The 15,158-nt window shown below is 48.4% G+C and overlaps 3 protein-coding genes across 3 annotated transcripts; 2 read left to right on the plus strand and 1 right to left on the minus strand.

Moving 5' to 3' along the window:
• Window positions 1-1,691: 1,691 nt before the first annotated feature.
• Pdw03_6150 (Vps15p) lies at window positions 1,692-6,606 on the minus strand (the record flags this gene model as incomplete). The annotated part of the gene is made up of 3 exons (XM_014680307.1): window positions 1,692-6,165; window positions 6,216-6,336; window positions 6,393-6,606. The coding sequence occupies 3 exons, from the start codon at window positions 6,604-6,606 to the stop codon at window positions 1,692-1,694; spliced, it is 4,809 nt and encodes a 1,602-aa protein (XP_014535793.1).
• An 80-nt stretch (window positions 6,607-6,686) lies between these two features.
• On the plus strand, window positions 6,687-10,285 carry Pdw03_6151 (ion transporter; the record flags this gene model as incomplete). Its single annotated transcript, XM_066101267.1, has 18 exons — window positions 6,687-6,769; window positions 7,075-7,099; window positions 7,158-7,240; window positions 7,292-7,429; window positions 7,481-8,029; window positions 8,085-8,365; window positions 8,452-8,539; window positions 8,596-8,638; window positions 8,705-8,725; window positions 8,791-8,839; window positions 8,916-9,000; window positions 9,066-9,084; window positions 9,152-9,166; window positions 9,276-9,304; window positions 9,474-9,549; window positions 9,608-9,642; window positions 9,737-9,800; window positions 9,872-10,285. The coding sequence occupies 18 exons, from the start codon at window positions 6,687-6,689 to the stop codon at window positions 10,283-10,285; spliced, it is 2,097 nt and encodes a 698-aa protein (XP_065956350.1).
• Window positions 10,286-11,720: 1,435 nt separating this feature from the next.
• Window positions 11,721-12,935, plus strand: Pdw03_6152 (Zinc finger, C2H2-like; the record flags this gene model as incomplete). The annotated part of the gene is made up of 3 exons (XM_014680304.2): window positions 11,721-12,629; window positions 12,684-12,757; window positions 12,818-12,935. The coding sequence occupies 3 exons, from the start codon at window positions 11,721-11,723 to the stop codon at window positions 12,933-12,935; spliced, it is 1,101 nt and encodes a 366-aa protein (XP_014535790.2).
• Between the last annotated feature and the right edge of the window lie 2,223 nt (window positions 12,936-15,158).

Genomic DNA, 15,158 nt, shown 5'->3' on the forward strand with positions numbered 1-15,158 from the left:
TAGAAAATCCTTACAGTATCATCGAATTTCATTTGAGGCCGAATTCAAAGATCGTGAGGATCTGAAGATCCCGACCCTGGGTGAACACTTTCCCTGATTGGTTCCCCTGGCCAGTTCGCATCGGTTCGATCTCCCAGCTTTGTGCAATCTGACCCCCTGAATGATTTTTATTTTTTTTTTTAAAATGTAAAGTGTTGTCCATTTCATTCGAGAGGAAAAGCAATAGGAGGTACATCTAGGACAAATTGTAATAATGTATTAAGGTAAGGTGCAATATCTAATGGAATATCACAGATGTATGCTCTGTCTTCCCTATACATATATTCCCCCGTTTCCCAAATATGACATACTTAATTCGTGTTATCCCGTCAAAGCGGGCAAGCTAAGCTAGCCTACCGAGCTACTCAAGTCTGGCAGTTTCGGTGGAGATCTCATTTCCCGAATCAGGCCCCTCACGACTTGGCAAGGTTCTGGGTCCATGTGGCAAGGAACCACGACGGAGTACACAATCCTCCCTGTACGGAGTATATGGGTAACGGTAAACATCTGGCCAGTCGAGATGAGAAGACTGCAACCTTTTGAATAAATAGGTACACTGGCGAACACCCTCTTTTTTTTTTTTTTTTTTTTTTTTTGTTTAAAAAAAAACCCCCCCCCCATGTACAAGGTGTGAACTGTCACTGTCACTGTCACGTTAGTCCTGGGTGCATTGTACTTTAACTAAGTGTATAAATATAAACTCGGAGAGTCCTTATGTCCGAAATTATCATATGCATTTCCTTGTTCTACACAGGTTAATTTACCGGGGGGGGGGGGGGAGTTTTAATCTCTCCCCTCAAAATACTCGTGGTCATTTCTCGCAGATAACCGATGCCTTCCTCTGTACCCCATACATCGTAGATTGAACGTTCGAAGCAAGAAACCTCTGGCAAGCTTAATTGATAGTGTTTACTCCATATGGAGTACTCTGGACAATATAAAAAATCTCCTAAAATCCCTTCAAAGCCTTTCCAGAACCCTCCTTACTCTAAGCCTCGTTAGGGTCTCTGGCCTGTCGATCCACAACGCGATCCACCCAATGTTTCTGTTTCGCGCAAGGACCCACAACACAGCTCTCCCCAGCAAAACCCAAGTACCAATGGGCGTCGTATCCGATACCTAAGTACGGAGTACCTGCAGCTGAAACCTGCATGCGCCTAGATATCCGGTACATTGCAGTGAGGTACCCAGGTATCGGGTGGAAGGTTCAACCTCGAGAATGAAGCTGGGTATCTACCGAGGTAAATGGATGTTGTAAGATGAGTATAGATGAGTATACGGTGGTACAATGTAATTGAATCTGTGGTGGGTCAGTAGCTTCGCTAGTTTGACCGTTTTGTGCTATTGTCCATGATAGGGGTTAGGGCGAGGTATGTTGTACACATGGACCATGGACCGTATGGAGTAGCATTAATATAGATTTCCCTACTCCGTGCTCCGTACTCCGTACTCGAGTGAAAATCATGCCTGTCCAATGAAGAAGTTCTATAAAAAGACACAGGAAACAATTCCTAGATTGTACCGAATACTACGGAGTACATCCCGCCAAAATACACTTAGTGGACAGGTCATGAGATACGACGTAAAATTCTAGAGGCTATCCAAGTTCCAAGTTCCACCGAGGATATCACATGGCGAATGCCCGATAAGGTCTAAGAAAAGATGTACACCATACCAGCACGGTCGACGCTCACGACCATTCCATACGGCAGACGCAAAACGGCCACATCTTGAATAATATCCAAATGGCTTTTCAATAACATCTGCTGCTGTAGGCTGATGACGGTACTACGCGGCGGCCTTGGGCTGGCTCCCTTCCTGGTATCTCGAGAACTGCCAGTACTGGATGAACTGGGGAGGTATTCAGTAGTAACCAGGAGACTGGGGCCGGGCTGGGACTGCTCATAGCGTGGCTTGCCACTGGCACTACCATCGAAGACGACGTCGAGCCCACTGACTATCGAGGAGAGATCCGGCTGAGCCAGATCCCAAAACCGGATCTTCCGGTCGCACCCCGCGGAAATGATGTACCCACACTTCGTGTTGGAGTCTTTGTCTTCACCGGGGGCATTGAGGCCGACCGCAAATGCCCAGATGCCGAGTCGATCACCGGCTGAATTGTTGGAAGACGGGGTACCTGGTTCAGGGCCGTTGGTTGCAAAGCGACTCAGCATCCCTTCTGGCCGGTCCCCATCAACCCGCCACGCTTCGTAATTACTCGGCACGACGGGGGTCGGGTAGGTGTAAGGGGTGCGGGAAGGATGATGTGCGCTATGGGGGCCATTGTTGCCAACACCCAGTGGGGTCGCTCGGTAAACCTCGCGACAGCGGAACTTCTCGATATCCCACACCGTGATTTCATTACCGTGGCTGCCGCTGCTGGACACGCAGACCCAGCGTCCGCGGGCCTTGACGGGATGTAACTGGATCCGGTTGATGGCACCCCAGCCTGGAAGGCCCCATGCCTTCAACCGCACACGAAACCGGAGGTCCCACAGGTCGAGGATCCCATGAGTTGTGCCGACTAGCAGCCAGTGATGTCTGCGGTCGCAACAGAATGTAGTCAGAGTTCCATGATGAACTGGATTCTCCAGTGTATAGATCGGCAGCATGGTTTTCATGTCCAACGCAAGGATGCGACAAGTGTTGGTCGCAATAATCAAGGTGGACTGCCCTTCGTCGCGGAAGTGCTCCATCCAGACCGCGTACTCGTGTGATCCGTCTTCAGCTAGGGGAAGCTGATATTCGCGAACAATTTGAAGCTTGCCATATCGAGCAGCTGTCTGGCTGACTTTCTGATAGTCCACTTTAACGGCATAAATGCTGCCATCGGTGGCCGCGCTGACGAAAGTATAGGTATTCTCAACAAAGGTCAAAGCTTTCACACGCGAGCCTGTTGCATGACGATGTGTTTGACGGGATCGAGGTGTTAAGTTCCTTTCCAGACGAGTTGTATCCCAAATCTTCACCGTGCCATCATCGGAGGCGGTAGCAAAGAAGGAGTGATCCGGTGCCACCACGACACGATTGATTGGCGCACTGTGCTCACCAAAAGTCGCGACCAGATTCCCTTCAGGCTTCCAGATCTTACTCGGTTCTTGATCAGTGGCGCTGCAAATCGGCTGGCGGGCGTCAACTTCTTTGACATACGGCCCTAGGTCAAATAGGTCTGTCGGGTAGTTTTCTTCGAAGACGTTATCTAGCAGTCGCAGAACCGCCGGGTCGTTGCCGCCATACGAATGGTGTGCATGGAATTTCTGCGGCATTTGTTGAGTCAATTTGTGCTCGGTTGAGAGTAATGGTGTCAATGGACGTGGTGTGCCTCCTCTTTGGACCGGTGCGTCTACCTTTCCAAAGGCATTTGTGGAGCTCGTGCCCGTCTCAGCGTAAGCTTTGGCGGTGTCTTTGCGACTCAACAAACCCATCGCGTTAGACTTTTTATGTACGCGATCGGATAGACTCCTGCTATCTGCGTTATTTACTGTCAATGAACTGTCTTGTCCGGGGCTCAGTCGGCAACTAGAAAGCCTTGGATCCTTATTAAAGTTCGGAGAGGACAATGGACGAGACGAAGGTCTTCCGGCAGGCGACAAAGCCACTGGAGACGATAATAATGAAGAGTTGTCATTTCCGTCCAAGATAGGAACACGCGAGGCACGTCTTGTCTCATTCAAAAGTTGGCTTTTGGACCGTAAGTGCTTGCGCTGAGCACTGGGCATTCGCTCAATGGTTGTAGAAGCGTCAAGCAAAGCATCTGCGATCGTTCTTGGCCTTAGATCTTCAACGTTGCCATCGTTTGCATCCAAGGTAATTGCTCGCGACTGGTCTTTAATTTCCTTGTCAAAGAACACAGTCTGGGGCTTAACACCATGCTGTGTCAAACTGACAATGTCGTTCAAGGGTGGGATTGGGTGAACTTCGGTTTCTCTCGATTGTCGCAACGAGACCCTCCAAATGTAGTCTTTGAGTGCGAGAAACTTGAACTCGTCCTCTGGGCCCATTCCACGGTTTCGCAACCGACCAAGCCATTGTTCGTCCTCGTCATTCCTTGATTGAGAGGCCATATTAAGGGAAGGATTCCGCTGACCCACGCGGGGACTGAACGACCCGGGTTCAGACAAGCTGAACATGCCCTCGCGACTTGGCGACTTCCAGAAAACACCTTTTTCTGATTTTGAAGCCCAGAGGAGAGCCATTTCGTACACACCTCTCGACATTGGCCGCTTGAGTGCATCAAGCATATGGATATCTGAAAACACAACAATTTTGATCTTAAGGAAAGGCCGGATAATGGGTGTCAGGATAGAGTGAACATCCGCTATTGATAGAAATTTGGCGGAATTAACCACGAACTGGACTGCTGCCTCTCGAATCCAGATATTCGGATGCCCTAAAAACCCAACAGTCGTATCAAGTAGATCCCACGTTGTTGATCGTTGGAACAAGCCCAAGTCAGCCATGGCTGCCAGAGATCGAATCACCCTTTCAACAACAAACTCCTCAGGTTCAGTCATGGACTGAACCATCAGCGGCAGTATGTATAGCTCCAGATTCAGGCTCCCAACATAGGCGGCAACGCCGATGACAGCCTCGAAAAAGGCGCATTTCAAAATCCAGTCTGGATCGTTCAAGTAGGTATTCAAATGGCTAAGCACAACCTCATTTGCTCTGAGATTACCAAAAAAGACACAGAGGCTGGACACAGAGCCCAGGAAGGCCCGCCGAACTGATGCATCCGTGTCTGTCAACAGCATTTTTGTGTGAACCTCGAAGTATTCCAGAAGATCGACCCGAGCCACGTCATAGAGATTGTGATACGTCGCATCCTCAGTCCATCGAGACTCAAAGCCGACCGGGATCAACGCAGCCAAACGGGTATCGGAACGCAATGCTTGGATCATGTCCAAAAACCTCAAGGATGACTGGGCCAATGACGCAATGCATGAGGCATATGCCGCACGCACCATGGCACTTGGCTTGCTGTTGGAGGTAGCAACAAAAGGCTGGAGCCTTGGAAATATATATTCAGAGAATAGATAAGCATTGACTGGGGAAACCACCTGGACCATTTTCAGCAAGTGGGTTAAGGTGCGGATCGCAGCGACTTTGACAGCATCGGTCCGATCGGTCAATAAGACCATGATATATGGAAGAATGCGATCCAATTTAGCTTCATCTGATAGCCTTTCCGCAAATGCAAGAAGGATATCGCAGGCTTTGATACGAGCCGATGCCTTGGATGTGTTTCGCAAGTTGGATACCACAAGTGTTAGGAAAATCAGAGCACCCTCGTCTGACTGTGGTTGCGGTGTCGAAATTTGGGATCCACAAATTGGCAGATCTAGCCTCACAGGAAGAGTGTTTCCTGTCATTTTGGAGACTGGGACATTAGACAGGGCTCCAACACCACGGGTGTTGCAACCGAGGAAGTAAGATACTTTATCGAAGTCTAGGTAAATTCGCTCAATTCGTTCGTCTGCCTCCCCTCGGCTGGCTAATTCTGCATCAACATCTGTTCGCCCGGAAGAAGGATCGGTCATGAGGGACATATACTGGTGGAGGAAACTGTAGAAGTATTCCGGAAAGGCCTTACCCTTCCAGAAATTCAGATATTCATCTGCCGAGTACCGGGACTCTGGCTCAAGTTGGATCATATGGAGAATCAACTCCCGGATATCCGGATCATCGATTTTTGCTAGTTGACTGTGTTCTGGGCTGTATTCCCCTTTGCGATACTTGTACATTTGACTTAGGTTGAAGATTGGCGATTCAAGAAAGAGCTCAGCAATGACACAGCCAGCGCTGAAGATATCCATTGCCCAGTTGACGCCGCTTCCACTCGGCTCTTCCACGGCAACAGAGAACCGCTCGGGGGCTAAGTAACAGGTCCGCCTCCCGGAGATGTCGAAGAAGAAAGAAAAATCTGCCGGATTATCCTCAGGGAGGAATGTGGGTTTGAAAGAGGATGAGAAGTCAGAAAGATAAAGCCAGTTCCAGGCTGTGACCAAAACGTTTTCAGTTTTGATATCACCATGGTACACATCTAGTGAATGGCAATCTCGAAGAGCACACAACAGCTGGAAGGCAATCCACTTTTTCTCAATATGCTCTAGAAAAGGCCGGGTGCTAGATCGATGTCAGGATTCATTCACTGGTAACAGCTGCGACATACATACCTCATTCGATCGTAAAGAGAGCTGTGGATGTACTGGCGCACAAGGTATCCACTCGTGGCAGTCTCAATAATCTTCTGGTAGCTTAGCGCATTTGGCACATCCGATAATAACCTTCGTTCCCCTGAAGTGAACATGGATATTAGATGCTTGAAATAGCAAAACTGGATCCAAACATACTCTTGATTATTTTGATATATGGCTCAAGTTCCATGGTTGGGAACGGTTTCATGATAACCTTGATGAACACCAGACCGTTTGGTTGCCTTGCGCGAATGCTTTTCATGAACCTGCCACCCCCCATCGACTTTTCATACACAAGGTCCGATAATTCAGGCACATCGATCCCCGCCGACCCCGCGGATAGGGTTGTGAGGGAGTAGCCTTGTCCCATGGTGTCGACTGCCCCTCATCTCCCCGTTGAGGGTTTGATGTTGGTTATTTAGAGTCTGAGATTGGGTTAGTTAGTCGCAGATGACTGGTGGAGAGCTATGCGATAAGGAAAGTCGGGTTGAGGCCGATGAAGTCACTGGACGCGTCGACACGTGCACAAGGCGGTCAGCAACTTGTCGTTGGCAACTTCCAGCTCGTCACCTTTTCCACTTTCGATTCTTCCTATTTCATTTTAAATATTGTGAATTCTGTATCTTAGATACTGACAAAGGTCATTGCTACATTCTTATTTGTGGCCAACTGAAACTCCTTTTGATTAAATAACATAACATGGACCGTTCACCGATACCTTGGCCTTGATACTTACAGTTCTGCCCTATCCTTGAGGATACGCTAGGTTAAAAAAAGGAGATCAAAAAACAAAAGGCCCTATTCATTGAAAAAGAAACCCTGGAGTTACTCTACAAAGGTTCAACATTCGACGTTCAACATCGGTATGTGACTGGTGCTGGCGGTGGCTACGAGGGAGACCCACTAATTGAAGAACTCCAGATGGATTCACACATTGATCATACGGAAATTCCGGTGATTTACACCGATGAGCCGTTATTCGATGTTCTTCCCAAGCTGTCTAAGTAAGTCTTGTCTGCACTCTCGATTTTGCAGAATTAATGAAGCCACTGTAGTTTTATTAGTATGGCTGTGGGTGATATGGCTTACACATTTGAACAAATGCTACACGGATCACAAGGACACCGTCTAAGGCAACTGGTCCATGCTTTGGCAGACGATACTCACAATCCCTTCATCATTGTGGCATTGATGTAAGTTCACTATAAAGAGGACGCTGGAACTAGACTGGTTAACAAATCCAGGATTCTGAAATGGGACTTCACCGCTGCGACAGAAGATGACTGGGGACTTAATGAGAGCCGCGGTGCAGCTTGCGAATTTGTTGCCTGGCAATTTCTGTGCCACCTGAACCAGCGCGAGACAATTGAATTTCTGTTAGAAGAGCTACCAACGCCGCGGCGCGGTTCGGCAAATATCATTGAATCCGAAGCAGGTGGCTCTGGCCTGGCATCTTTTAAACGTGATGCAAGCCAGATAGAAACTGAGACCACTCCTCTCTTGCAAAGCTCCTCCTCATTTCATCGTCTTTTTGGCGACAAAAGGATCACAGAGACTAAGTCATCTGGAACATCACAAGGTACACACCGACATGAGGAAACCTGTGCCACCCAGAGATATTCTCAATTTCTTGGATTGAATGCAATGGAGATTGCAACGATTGCCCATGCCAAGAGATTTCTGAGCCAGCGGGTTGTTCAAAGGGTGGTCGATGGTATTTGGAAGGGTGAAATCGTTTTCTGGGATTCTCTGACAGTCAATTCAACTAAGAAACCTCATATTTTCAACACAAGGTTAGACAAGGCAAGCAATTACATTGCGGAGATACTGATAAACTTCTCTCATCAGAACGGCTGATCCATATTCACGCCTGAGAGTACCTCTGTACCGGAAAATCTTTGAAGCTGCATTCTTCGTGTCTTTCCTCTTTCTCTACTACGCAGTCCTAGTAGAGAGGAGACAAGAGGCCGTTGGCATCTTCGAAGCGGTGATGTACGTATGGATCGTCGCTTTTGCATATGATGAATTGAGTGGAATCATTGATGCCGGAGTTGTTTTCTACCAAATGGATTTCTGGAGTCTCTGGAACCTCAGCATCATTGCTGTTGGAATTGCGTTTGTCATAACAAGTAAGTCACTCTGTACTCAATTTGCCTTGTGGCTCGCTGTTTGCAGGTCATCTGTCTCAATGGTGCAACTAATGAGGACGCCACAGGGGTCGTCGGGCTATCGAAGGACGACAATCGTATTATTGAGCTCTCATTTGACATTCTTTCCCTGGAGGCTCTTTTTCTTGTACCAAGGTATTGCTATTGGTGGAATCAGTATCTGGGCAGTAGGACTGACACGGAAGGAACAGGATCTGCTCGCTTGTGAGCTTAAATTCATACTTTGGCAGTCTAGTAAGTAGATCCTGCATGAACCATCGATGTTCTAGAAGAGGATTGACTAATTGTGATTATGAACAGATACCAGTATTGAAAGAGATGGTGCGATTTCCTGATTTTTAGCTCCGTGGGCTTGGAACCCAAGGCTGATTGGCAATGTGCTTCAGACGAAAGCATTCTTCAAGTTCTTTCCGGTGGTGGTAGTATTGTATGTTGGTAAGTGTGGCTAAGCAATCCAGCCCTAGACAGATGAAGCATGTCAGAGCTTAATCGCTGAAACGAATCCCTACAGGGTTCTTGACCACATTTACTATGCTTGCGCGTGACCGCTTGTCGCTCAGCACAATGTCACATTTGTTAGTGAAAGTGTTCTTTGGGTACGGTGAAATAATCCTTGCTGTGACCGCTCTCTTGTTCTTCTGTGACTGACCATCTGAGGCAGATCGAGTGTTCTTGGACTAGTGGGTTGTCCTCTTTATTTTTTTTCCGGCATGTGCACTGACAGTGGCTGAATTGATTGGATGATAGGACACCGCGTCTGAAGTAAGTCTGCGCACCAGGCGGCTGTCCTGCAGCTCAATCGCATTAGCTCTGAATAATGGCAAAATTGGTTGGCTATCGCGTGAAGTTGACTGACACGCTAGATTTTTAGATCTCCCCCATCTTCGGCTATGGCTTGATGTGAGTTCCTGAAATTTTCTTTCATTTCGTTGTCGCATTTGCTTCTGATCACGTTCCTGGGTGTGCCGTCCGGTTGCATGACTTTTAGGGGGGGGCGTCACTGGCACACAGGAATCTGCTGCAACTTCCACGCAGAAGTGCAAAAGATACTGACTGGAATGAATGATAGGCTTACTTTCGCTCTCATGACAAATACCCTTATTCTCTCATCCTTGGTTAGTTTGATGAGCATGAGTCTAGAAGGGGTAAGTAATACTTTCTACTATAGTTGTGTGGCAACCGATTTATTCTTGTGTGTAATAGGTGATGTGCCATGCTCGAGAAGAATACCTTTTCCAGTAAGTATACCGATATATCCAGACAGATCCCTGTCTTTCTGAAAGTTGGCACTGCCCCATGGAAATATTTCATTTTGACTGACAAACCAATCAGGTTGGCAATTTATGTCCTAGAAAGCAGCAATTCTCGACGACTAACATACTTCATGCCACCCCTGGTCAGTTAGCGTCTGATCCTTGAATGTTTCTTGGTATGTTCTGGAATATTTCCAAAGCTAAGATTCGGCAGAATCTTATTCCCCTCCTTTGCATCCGCCCCATGCGGCTTTTTCTCTCCGCCGGAACCGTTCGCCGCGTGCGCATTGTCTTGCTTCGAGCCACTCATCTCCCATTTGTTGCATTGATATGGGCATATGAATCCAAATGGCGGCATTTCAAACGACAGAACAGCCTGTTTCCCCCAATGTCGGCTCGCGATCAAGAAACTTCTGAAAATCCGACTGGTCCCAGGTGCCAGGACCCACATCACCCCTCCGTAGTTGAAACAAATCGCCTAGGCCCAGGAAAAGCACAAAGTGTGGGTCAACAAGCCGCGCGTGAGCTAGGCATGGGGCAGGTCGGGCAAGTACCGCAGCTTGCGGATCTGATCGACGCGATAGAACGACTCCGAACTCAAGTGGAGGCCATTTCCCAGCAAAATTGATTACAATTACAAGGCAATGTTTGGGCGCAAGCTGAGTTCTGTGCGGAATTGACGGAATTGACGGAATTCAAAGGCGCGGTAGAGGGGTCACTGCCCTGGCGCTTAGGGCCACGCACGCCCCTGCAGGACCGGACTGAGCGCTAGTCGGCGTCGGTTCACTCTAGTGGCCACTCTGACAACCCTACAAAAAACCGATATTCTGAACAACCACATTGATTACAGCCTAATCCAAACAGGCTTGGTGGTTTTTTGGGGGGGGGGGGGGGGGGTTTCCCTTCTTCCCCCCTCATAATTTCCATTTTTTTTTTTGGCTTTCCCCCCTCCCCCCCCCGGTCCCTGGCGTTTCAAGATTGGCTCTCCATTCCAATCGATTTCATGTTCGACCCACAAGGGAAAGCGAGGAAATAGATCATGGTGAAGTTGAATTCAGATATCTCATATGGAGTACGGAGTAGAGAGCTAAAAATTGTCTGGGGGCGCGTCAATTTCCTGTGGAGTCGATGTGGAGTTTCCGCGCTATGGTATACATGAAGCCAAAGGGATCGAACGGTTCGGAAGGGCCGCATGCTCTACTGAGGTCACGATAATTATTTGTGGAAACGTTGATCAACTTCATATCCGATTCTGGACTTCGTCAGATAGCACAGTCTCCATCCGTCTCAGCATCATGCGGGCTGTGCTCATGGTCAACAGGCCCTGTACACAACAATGTATCTCGCCAAGCCGATCCAGAGACTCGGGCTCTCCTGATGTTTATGTATGGCTACTGCCTGCATGGGACACGTCTCGGTTGGGCAGACCAGCCCAACTGTGGTGAAAGGGATGGTTAGCCTTTTCCGGACAAACCCAACAGCCGCCGTTGTGCATTGTCACATCTTCTGTTGTACTAGCAGTTCTTACAGGGTTATTTCGATCCTTAAAAAGTGCCCGAAACTAGTCTCCAAATGCTATGATTTGCCCCAGGTGCTTATGACATAGTCTATCTTGATCTTTCCGGGGCTAACTCTCTGTGAGTGCACATATGCCAGACCTGGACTTCCATCGATCTCGTTTTACCCTTGACCCCCCGGCCCTTAGAGCCACCCACCCCCCAACCCGATTTTCTCTTCCACCGCAATAACAGACCCCTTCCTCTTCAAGTCTGCCTTGTCTATTACGGCGTCAAGTCGTCGAATCTTCAACATTTGTCGGTGTCGATGCGGCGCAAGGTTTTCTCCAATGAATTCGTACCTTGTCCACTACCCTCCTCTCAGCCACCGATGTATGCTGCCGCTATCAATCACCAACAGCGAAGCTGTTGACCCAAAAGCCTTTACTATATATCTTCTTTGATTTATCGCCATTTTTTGTTCACTCTGATATAGAGCCCTTTGGTTGGTTGGATGAGCATCTACATTTCTCATTCTTTTTATTGGATTTGGTTCTCTACACCAACATGAATCGGAATCTAGTCCCCTCAATCACATCCCCGCGAAGAGAGGATATACGGTCTCGAGAAACATCCTCGGTATACTCTTCTCCTATCGCTCCCTCATCCCAAGCAGGGCTTTCTCCTATTGGTCTGGGGATCTCCCGCTGCGAATTCGAGAACACATACGGTCAACTAAGCGTCTTCCCTCCCACGCCTACACTGCCATCACAACTAATCTCTGGGGCGCCCACTCCTACCTTCGCATTATCCTATGACGACTATTGCAGCGGAACAGATTATCCACCAGTTTACAATGGCCTCGTCAGCAGTGCTTCGGAGACTTCGCTGGGATTCTACAGCCCCCCGGCGATGAGTGCATCTCCCAGTTACAACCCTACCATGGAGGTTGTCCCTGGTCAGAATGTCTTTCCTGGCCAAATGACCGACATTTGGATGCACACGCCTTGCTCGGGCTCGACGACGCCATCGGATGTTACTTCGGTCACTGTAGCGAGCACAGCCGCAGGACCCTGCGGGCAGAGTGTCTTTCCAGATGCGTGCATTTCCTCAGCAATGCCCCTATTTCTAGTCAACAAAGTCTCCTACCTTGGGGATATGGGAGAGGAGATTGGATACGACAGATCCCCCGGCCAAATAATCAACACTGGCCAAGTGATGCTGCAACCGCAAGCATCTGTTGCAGGGACTGATACTCTCACCAATTTGAGCAAAAGAGAGCGCGGCTCCTCCAACGACAGGCTTTTGTCTGCCAGTGGCCTGGAATGTCCCATCTGTGGCGCCAAATTCACTCGACGCTCCAACTGCAAGGAGCACCAAAAGATGCACAACCCTGACTGGAAGAACAATCATCCGTGCGATGACTGTCACAAGACTTTTGGCCGAAGCTCTGATCTCAAAAGACACATGAACACCGTCAGTAGTAAGATCAGAGGAGCTCAAGAAGCAGATACTAACGCAGGCCTCTAGGTTCATCTCGGACTTCGGAGGTACAGCTGTGACACTTGCGATCGGCGTTTCAGTCGCCAGGATAGTCTGGCTCGGTACGGTCCCAGACTTTTCGTATCTCGTCGGGTATCTATTTGTTTGCTAACACAAGATAGACATGATTGTATAGAGAAGCACCGCAACGCTGCGAGGTCTACCAGTCACGCTGAGCCCTCTTCGCTCATGCCCAGGCAGCGCCAGCGGGTGTTGGACCACCGCCGCTTAGCTAGCTAACAGCACAAACAGCTGATCCACTGTTTCCACGTTGCCATGAATATCGGGGGGGGGGACAGTATCTACATTGGCGATGATTGTTACGAGATGCATAGTTTTGCCATTATAGGGTCTGCTGGTCAGAGCCACATTACAGTTGCTTTTCTTTTACAGGGCGTCATGAGATGCGAGGTTCCTATTAGGAATCAGCCATCGCACATGGCCTGAAGTCCCAATTCCTTGCTGTTGCTGGATTTTTATGCGATGCATCTTGGTTGGAATTTTGAATTACTGTGTCTAAGGTGGTCTTTTTCCTTTTTTTGCCTTGCTTCAATTCATCTCATTTGGCTATATTGATGATACCTTACCCCATACATATCCTCTATTTCGAATATGATATCAGCATGCAACCGCATGAGCTGGCGCGCGGGTAACAGGACTGTCCGTAGTGCACTAGATCCAATACCACACTCGTAGCTCAAGATCGGCATATTTTCAAGACAGGGATTGTGCCTGAATATCAGAATCTTTTTCTGGGCCAGTACAACATCCACATTGATGAATACAGGCTGACTTCAGACCAACGATTCGGACCAGATCAAAGGGACATACAGGATTCAGGGATTCTGCGTGGAAATAGCACTTATTTCCACTTCCGACAAGAGAAATTTACAGGAATTCCAAAGGAACCCCGAGGGACCGAGGGATCCCCCAAGGAACCTCCAAGGAAACTCCTCTCAACAACTAACCCCCCCCCCCCCTTCTCCCCCTCTCCGACCCCCTCGAGGCCCGTTGGATTTCGACTCTTGCCGCGCTCCACCGAAGAACGCCAAATCACACGCCAAATCACACGCCAAACCCCAGAGGGGGGGGATCTTAGAAATTCACGACGATCTTTGAAGCGAGACTGGTGTGAAACCACTCTAACTCTCTTAGTGTTCTTAAGAAACCTATCATTCTTCTCTTCTCGTATTTTGCAAAGCCCAGGGAAAAAAAAAAAAAAAAAAAAAAAAAGCGCAAGTCCAAAGCTCTACATTGAGGTATTCCAGGGCATGTCTCACTTCCACTGACCTCTTCCTGCAATCTAATAATCCTTGCTCAATCACACGCTATCACCGGGGGAGAGGGGGGGGGGGGGGGGAGAGAGGATAGAGCGGAAATCTATTCTCGTATGTTCAATTGTTCTCCAAGCAATAATCAATACTCACACCATTGTCTACTCCGTACTTCTCAATTCCACCCCCGCTATCTCCACTGCTGCTCAAAGCTAGTCGTCTTAAGTGGAGACTTAAGACAACACTGGACCATTTGGAATTGGGCCTCCGGTGCAGCCGCGCACGAGACATCGCGTCTGTTCGCCTATCTGAAAAATGGTCCGTGATCCTAAGCTACATCCAAATCGGTGCCTAATGTAGAAGTGTTCGGTGTCTGCCAATTTGATCCTTGCCCCTGAGATTTTTTTGACCAGTGGGCCCGAAAATCCGAGTCATCTTATCCCGGACGATAGGCTCCTCAGGTTGCTTTGAGGCGTTTGCACTTAGTACACTTTCGATAACTCATTTCCTGTCCCGAAAGAAGTGAGTGGATTGAGCAACGCGAAGAAAGAAAGAATGTAGCACATTCACTAGGTCGACATCGCTCAAAATCTCGCTTCTTTCTTGCAGATCCCTAGGGTTTCCATGGAGCGATGACCCCACGTTTAAAGAAGAGAAGAGACAAAAAAAAATCGACAAAAAAAATCAAAAGATGAACCGTCCCAGCTCGATAATATTCCCTAACGGGATCAATGTCGATCTCTAATATGCCAGGTCTATTCCGTACTCCGTATCCGCAATGAACAGGAATAGGAACAAAGGAATCCTTCTGTCGTAACAGTTTATCGCAATGTTTTTGTGATGGGGCTCCTATTTTCAAAGGGGCTATCACAGTCCCGTAATGTGGTCGCTCTTCTTTCTGGGGGAATATGCGTGGTCAATCCCATCACTAGTGAAGCGCCACCAACACTACTCCGTCCTGCCAACGGCTTTGCAATCGGCACACGGGTTCCTAGCCTGACCTATCGATTTGTTCGGATAATCTGCCCCTGAATTAGGATTTGGAGATCAGAAAATCCCGGTCATCTTCCGAGGCTGCTTGCAATATGATGTTCTCATTTTTGCTGATTGGGGATAGATGCCAGCATCGGGGTCCATCGGGGTCCTATGCAAGGACAATCCTAACTGGTATTGGAAATCTACATTGAAC

Source organism: Penicillium digitatum, chromosome 2, assembly GCF_016767815.1.
Source record: "Penicillium digitatum chromosome 2, complete sequence".
Lineage (NCBI taxonomy): Eukaryota > Fungi > Ascomycota > Eurotiomycetes > Eurotiales > Aspergillaceae > Penicillium > Penicillium digitatum.